The sequence below is a fragment of the Morus notabilis genome, unplaced genomic scaffold, assembly GCF_000414095.1.
Source record: "Morus notabilis unplaced genomic scaffold, ASM41409v2 Scaffold363, whole genome shotgun sequence".
NCBI lineage: Eukaryota > Viridiplantae > Streptophyta > Magnoliopsida > Rosales > Moraceae > Morus > Morus notabilis.
This window is the reverse complement of record NW_010360145.1, coordinates 185813-193954: the sequence shown is the minus strand read 5'-3', so window position 1 is coordinate 193954 and position 8142 is coordinate 185813. Positions and strand designations below refer to the sequence as shown.

The following is an 8142-nucleotide window of genomic DNA, read 5'->3' as shown; positions in this document are numbered from 1 at the left end:
CAGAAAAGGAATTCGACGGTCTTACTAATGAGAGGTTCCAAAACCTCTCTTGGTAAACCTGCCTTGCCTCATGGGCATAGTTCTTTTGGGATCTCCTTGAATCCCCTCCTATATACAGACCTCCATGTATTGTTTGTATGATCCTGATAGGCTCATGGTCATTATCTTGTCAGTTATCATCCCGACGATGATTGTCGTTTCTCTGGCCTTGATTCCTTCGGTCAGCTTTGAATTCCTAAAGTTAGTCCTCATGGATGAGTTTTTCGATTTCATCCTTCAAATCTGAATAGTCGTTGGTATTATGCCAAACTTCTCTGTGGAACCGATAGGACTTGTTCTAGTTTCTCCTGTTCGGGTCCCACTTCATTGGTTTGGGTCGGCCCCTTTGCACCGACCTTGAATCTTCCTGGGCATCACTGCCTAGTTTCCTCGAGGTGGCACCCTCGGGGGTAGTTCCTGTCCATTTGCAACTTCTTTTCCTTAGGCTTGTCTCTTGGCGGCCCTTTGCCTACTTCCCAGTAATTTTGACGGTCGAGGCCTAGGGTTGTTTCCCCTTGTGTTTTTGCTATCCCCAATCCCTTCCAAAGCACCACACTGGTCACCATTATTCTGGTTCCCGATTGCGACTGCATTTGGTGGTCTCAGTGAAACGTCTTCATGAGGAGGCATAGAGTTTCTCTCGTCAATTCGTTCTATTATGGCTGCCAAGTGTCAAATCATATCAGTCAAGGTGTTGAGTTGTGTTTGCATCTGCACTGGATCTAGCTGGGGCACGTTCGGTGCTGGAACTTCTTCATTCCAAGCCAGAGGCTAGTTCTCCCGATTGAATTGATTATCACCTCTTCCTCCATTAGGCTGATTGGCCTGATTCAAAATTTTACCCTCTATTTGGCTACATTAACTCGCAGCGTTGCTTCTTGTTCTTCTGGAAGGCATGATTTCCAGTTGATTTCTTCTCCAAAATTCTTCACGCTAACTAGAGATTCTGGGTTCGGTCCCTAGCAGAGTCGCCAATTGTTGATGGTGAAATTCATCAATAGAAACATAATAAATTTCGAAACGGTTATCGTGAGTTTTTTATTATCAAAATCACTCTTTGACGTAATTAAAAACAAGAACATGCAAGAATTATAGTGGTTAACCCTTAGTTCAAGAGTTACGTCTACTGTGGGAAGGAGATAATTCACTATACTCAGAGAGAAATTACACGCCCTAATTGCTTTATCTCAGACATTCTCATCTTTCGACCTACAATCCCTTATTATATATCATTGACCATTGTCCCTGCTAATTTCTTTATTTAATCAGGGTATATTTCCCTCATGTTTTGGGATGATTTCCCAAAAGATGAAGATTACAATTAATCAAGATGATTTCATTGCTTAAATTTCATATATTTTAATTACAAATAGCAAATCCCAAAGCAAATGTCGCATATCTCTCGACTTGTGTAGGCTCGACTTCATAAGCGCACCCAGAACCATCTTCACCTACTTGTTGGTGCAGTCAACCTCATGTTTTCCTTTGCATTTCCTCATATCGGTCGACCTCCTACGTATGTCACATCCTTTTGTAGCAGTCTGCTCTTAAGAGAGTTGCATGCTGATGTGGTAGCTAGGACTGAGCTGTCGTTGATCAATTAATGCTCTTATTTATGGCGTGTGGGCCCCATTTAGTGTTTGATTTAGGGTTTGAAATTTTACCCAACAACACTTTAGAAGATGTGTGTTCAATAAGTTGCGTTGTGTCGGTCAGTTTTGTTTCTTCTGTGAACCGGAAAAGTGGAGTTTGGTGCAGAGGTCTAGTTAATTCTACAGGTTGGATATAGATCTCTATGAATCATGGTTAAACAATTATACTTTTCTTAAGTTGATATGAGATTTGAGAGCTCGCCAGAACGATTTTCAACTTTCTATTAAAAAAAAGAATCATGTTCTTTTAGCATGGTATTTTATTTTTTCCCCATGCCCTATCACATAATTCTTCAGTTCCATGTATTTAATTGCTATATTATTTCTTAGTGGTTTGCTCAGAATCTCTTGCCAAGCGTGTAAAGGGTTTTGCAAATGGTTTCAAATTCAAGTTTAACATTTGAGTTTAAACTTGCCAGGCCCCGTTCATTTCACCGATTCGAGTTTTGTTATAGTAAAAAATCTTAAAAAACAGTCACATTTAATTTTCTTACTATAGTAAATTTTTTTTACATAAAATCACATCTCAATTCGAATCAGCGAACTAAACAGGCGTTCAGAAGTAGAGAATCCTAGGAACGTTGCAAATATTTCCTTGAGCTCCAAGATAATAAGGTACATTGGTACACTTGGGTAATGACTAGTCAAGCATCCTTTGGCCTATTTTTTATTTTTTATTTTGTTTCAGATAAGGACAAAAGTCATGAGTCAAAACGTGCTCGACTTGGAAATCCTCAAGTAATGGTCTTTCTCATTTCTGCGAGTTTTTAATTCCAGTGTAATTAAAGCCTTTCTCATTTTTTTGAGTTTCAATTTCAATTTATTAGAGTGAAAATTTTTTATAAAAAATTATATTTATTTTTTTTACCACAGTTAAAATTTTTAAATAAAGTTAAATTTAATTTAACATTCTTGCTTCATACGAATGTTATTTTTTATTATTTTCTAAAGTGAGACAGATGTAAATAATCCATGTAGGAACGTGGGAATATTTTCCTTGAGCTCCAAGATGATAAGATTAGGTAGCTATACTTGGCAATGATTGGTCAAACCATCATTCATAAGATGCCACTTGCCTTCATTCGTTGGAAGCTCGAAAGTGAGATGGATCAAGTTCTATACGTCTACATTAACCTCTGAATTTTCATTGATAAGGAAGTCCCTCGTAAACTTCTAGCTACAGAGAGAATCTTTTAGAATACATTTGATTTATAAATTAAAATCATATGATTAAAATTATTTTTAATTTATGTATATTTTTTATAAAAAAATTACTATAATAATTCATGAATTATGATTCACGATTCGAATTCCTAAACATCCCCTTACTTATTTATACTTTTGTGGAATTATAGTAGACTAAACCAAACTTCCTTGGCTCCAATGGAGGGTTCTCAGCCTCTCCATATCTGCCATGTCCACAAAGCTTCTGTCATCATTCACAGATCACACACTTTCCTTCATGTCTTAGCGGTTGGATTCTTGGTCTATTACAGAGCCTCTTTCTTTTTCCAAAACGACATCAAGAACAAAGGACTACCAACTTTACCATGGCTTCTTCTCTTTGTCTCCGAGCTCCTCCTCTTCTTCATATGGCTTCTAGGCCAAGCCTTTCGGTGGCGTCCCGTTTCTCGGACCGTCTTTCCGGAGAGATTGCCAGAAGATGATAAGCTTCCTTCAATTGATGTGTTCATTTTCACGGCGGATCCGGATAGAGAGCCAACTTTGCAGGTGATGAACACCGTGCTATCCGCCATGGCGATGGACTACCCGCCCGACAAGCTCCACGTGTATCTTTCCGATGATGGGGGTTCACTGGTGACTTTGAATGGAATGAGAGAGGCTTGGAAGTTCGCAAAGTGGTGGATTCCGTTTTGCAGGAAATTTGGAATCCAGAAGCGGTGCCCTGAGGCTTATTTCTCTGCACCAGCAAATGATGATGATGATGATCATGGAGATTTTGGGAGCTTTAATGAGTTTCTGTCAGAGAGAGAAAAACTCAAAGTGGATTCTTTCTTCCTGTCTTTGATTGTCAATATTCATTATGCAAAAAGAAAAAAAAAGGTTTAGCAAATATCAATAACAATTGTTATGGCAAAATTTATGTAATTTTGACGCAGGAAAAGTACCAAGCATTTGAGAAAAACGTAAAATCATTTAAAGAGACATTTGAAGATGGAAAAGATCACCCATCCGTCATTGAGGTACTTTTTCCTTTTCTCTTACCACTTATTTGGGGGACAAAATTAAGATTATGCAAGATTTTTGGTGGGAAAAAATTATTTTGATCATATGGTCAGATTTTGACAGGTTATTCAAGGAAACCCCAATGAGCTTAAAGAACAAGAAGATCAATCTATACTGCCTCGTCTTGTTTATGTTTCCAGGGAGAAAAGGCCTTCTCATCCTCACCATTTCAAAGCCGGAGCAACGAATACACTTGTATGTTACCTATCTCTCTTTCGCGGAGAAGATCGAAAAAAGAAAGCAGACACTTTTCAATAATGATGTTCTTGTTGTTGCAGCTCCGAGTCTCTGGAGTGATGAGCAATTCTCCTTACATACTAGCGCTAGACTGTGACATGTACTGCAACGACCCGACCTCAGCGCGTCAAGCCATGTGTTTCCACCTTGATCTCAACATCTCTTCCTCACTAGCTTTTGTTCAATTCCCTCAGAGATTCCATAATATTGCTAGGAAGGATATTTATGAAAGTGGGTTAAGATCCACATATTCGGTATGCAAGGCAAAACCCAAGTTGTTGCTCAATTAGTTATGGCCTTTGTTTAATTACCATACTTGTGCAAGAATATCTTTTAAGTATCTGTTTCTTTTGCATGTTTTAGATAATGTGGCAAGGTCTAGATGGGCTAGATGGACCAGTCTTGTCCGGTACAGGCTTTGTTTTAAAGAGGACATCATTATATGGAAGTTTTGCACAAGAAGGTAAAGCATCTATAGATTACATATATCATGTAGCTTAATTATTGCCCCGACTCAAAGAAAACACACTGATAGAATTACTTTTGTTGGGTGATTTTCCTATGCGATTTTATTTCTCTGGGTAGTAAAAAATTTGAGCAGCTAATTCTTAACAAATTTACACTTAATTTCTCAATAAATAGGTGCTGATCCAATGGAACTCAAAAAGTACTTTGGACCATCCAACGAGTTCATCAAATCTCTTTTTCAACATACCAAGTCATATGTAGTCAATGGCAAAGATTCTTCCAATGAACTGCTACAAGAGGCCAAATTCTTGGCTTCTTGCACCTATGGAGATCAAACTAAATGGGGTGAAGAGGTAACTAAGCTGGATCATAAAAAAAAAAAAAATCCATTTGCTTATCTTTATTATGGATAATCTCATAAGAATTTGCTCTCCTTCCAATGAAAACCAGGTTGGTTTTCTGTATTATTCAGTTGCAGAAGATTACTTGACGGGGTTCACCTTACAATGTAAAGGATGGACTTCAGTATATCTTAGCTCAGCGAAGCCACAGTTCTTGGGTTCTGGCGTCACGAATTTGAATGATCTATTGACTCAAGGCACAAGATGGAGCTCAGGATTGGTTGAAGTTGGTATCTCAAAGTTTTGCCCTTTCTTTTATGGTCCCTCCAAGATGTCTTTTCTTGAGAAAATGTGCTATGGATATCTCTCATTTTTTCCTCTCTACTGCTTGCCTTTATGGTGCTTTGCAACCATTCCTCAACTCTACCTTCTAAAAGGCATCCCTTTGTACCCTGAGGTATTCTCTAGAACCCCTATTTTGTTGGAACACTCCTATATAACTCCATGGGGTAAAATTCCAAATGCTCACCTAATGGGACCTACTATCATGTGAGTGAGGGAAGAAATCCTTATGGATGAATCTCATTTTCTTTATCTACAATGACGTTTTCCGCTATCCTTTTCTAGAGCCAAAAATCAAAATAACTTAAGAAAATGATACTAACATAAATCTACTCTTCTCTAACAGGTCTCAAACTCATTTTTCATCATATTTGTGTTAATCTTGATCTCTTCTCTTGCCCAACAATCTTATGAGATCCTTATAACCGGAGGCCCGTTTCGTTCATTGATATACGAACAAAGGATATGGATGATAAAAGCGATCACATCTCACTTATATGGAACTTTGGACGCTTTCATGGAGCGGATTGGCATGAGGGCAGCCAGTTTTGTGCCTACCAACAAAGTTGAGAATGATGAACGAGTCAAGCTTTACGAAAAAGGTGCATACGATTTTCGGACCTCAAAGATGTTTCTTGCTCCGTTGGTTGCCCTAGTGACCTTGAACACAGGCTCTCTTCTCGTGGGAATTGGTAGAGCCATTTTAGTGGGAGATTTGGACAAGATGTTTGTACAAGTTTTCATCCCATTTTATATCTTAGCCATAAACTACCCCATTATAGAAGGGATGGTGATAAGAAAAGATAAGGGAAGAATTCCGACGTCAATCACCATATTATCTGCTATGTTGTCCACGATAATTTTCTTGCCTGTGGTATCTAGATATCCTATGTACTAAACATGACGTGGTAGATAAGGTTGTATGTTAATGATGGTCTAATCACTTTAATGCTATCGTGAGTCTAAACCCATCCCCATGTTTTTATGTGGTTTGAACTAAAAAGCTGGTTTTGCACTCTTTTTATTTTATTTTATTTTTTTTAATGTTAAGAAAGAAGAGAGTCAACCAAAAAATATACTAAATGCACATTAGAATTGAAATGCTACAATAAAATAATTTAATGGGATAAAATTATTTTAGCACCCTCGGTTGTAGTAAAGCATCTCAAAAGTATCTTGTATTTTTAATAATATCAAAACACCTTCTTTAAAGACAAGTTTTTTTGGTATCTTTCGGCTGATTTTTAGAATATAAAATGTCCTCTACCCTTTTATTTATTCAATTAGAAACTTTAAATTTAAGAAAAAATAATAAAACATTTAAAAATACACTGAAGGTATGCATTTTTTTTTTTGCTATGGGTTGAAGAATTGCAAATCCTATTTTGAGTTTTTTTAAAAAAATATTTTTTGGTAAAGTTTTAAAATATTTAGTTTATAATTAAATATATAAAGTCACAGAAAATATATTTTATTTCCCCAAAATCAATCTCAAGTTACCAAAACAATGTTGCATTGTTTTAATATTATTAAAAACACAGATACCTTCAAAATGTTTCACTATAACTGAGGAAGTTATTTTATTTCTAATCTAATTAGTTTAGTAAGATAAGAATGAGTACCAAACACAAGAAATAATTTTCAACGCAAAACAAATCATTTACATTTTAGTGTGTTTGAACAACAATTATGCAAAATTCTAATTCTTCAGTCATAGACTTTATAATTTTCATAACAAAATAACTAATAAGCAAAGTATACCTTAATCCATATCAATATATTTCACCTATATATTTGCCTGCAGAACTTGTGCTAGAGAGATATGAAACGACGACATTAATGGAGAACTTTCTTTCTTTCCATTTCTAGCATGTAAACTCTTAAAACTTCAGTTCTTGAATTTAAGTTCTTGAATTTTTTGCTACGCGAACATAATAGAACTTTCTTAAAACTTCAGTTTTTCCTTGATTTATTATTGCTTAATGCGTATAATTTAGTTATAAAAAAGTAGAACGCTTTAAAAAAATCATCACAAATTTGAAAATCACTTGAGGATACATATGATAAAATAATATTTGAAAAGGTTGCATGAAAAAACATTGTTTAAGTAGAGACACATTTAAGAAAAATTATTTTGATTGATAGGTTGAAAAAAAAGTATATAATATGCCATATTTATAAGATATTGTATCAAAAAACTACAAGAACGTATGGGGAAAAAAGTTTAAATAGGAGCACATTTGAAAAATAAAAAAATTACTTCATGGGCAAATAAATTAGAAAGAAAAAAATATTTCAGTAATGACATATTTTAAAAAATTAATAGGAATAAATTAGAGAAAATGTGAGGAGGTAGTGTAAGATCTTATTAATGATATAAAAAATTTTGAAAAACTACATGCAATAAAACAAATTTTCAAAAATTTAGGGTGGGCATATATAGAATTGTTTGGAAAACTGCATGCAATACAAAAAAAATAAAAAAACAAAAAAAATCAAAAATCGAAAATCTGGAGGCATATGTCAAAACTGAAGACCAGACGTGCTCAACTATCACCATGATATCAGATTCCGGTGAGTCAAAACTTGTGATTTGAAAATGGTAATTCGTTGATTAATTCAATATTAAATCATTGATTAGGCTGTTTGATCACATAACTACCTAAATATTTGGGATTACTCGGATAAGATAAGACTGAATATTGTTGGTATTGCCTTCTTTCTTTTTCGGTTTTTCTATGGGCCAAAATCATTCTGCTTTTTGTATTTTTAGCAATTATTGGAAAGGTACTTTTTTCTTGTTGGCTTTAACAATA

The 8142-nt window shown here is 35.4% G+C and overlaps 1 protein-coding gene across 1 annotated transcript; it reads left to right on the top strand.

The window, feature by feature from the left end:
* Positions 1-2953: 2953 nt before the first annotated feature.
* On the top strand, positions 2954-6297 carry LOC21400418 (cellulose synthase-like protein G2). Its single transcript, XM_010095968.2, has 8 exons — positions 2954-3695; positions 3812-3895; positions 4002-4133; positions 4217-4429; positions 4539-4638; positions 4818-4996; positions 5094-5441; positions 5673-6297. The coding sequence occupies exons 1-8, from the start codon at positions 3075-3077 to the stop codon at positions 6222-6224; spliced, it is 2229 nt and encodes a 742-aa protein (XP_010094270.1). The 5' UTR covers positions 2954-3074; the 3' UTR covers positions 6225-6297.
* Positions 6298-8142: the final 1845 nt, after the last annotated feature.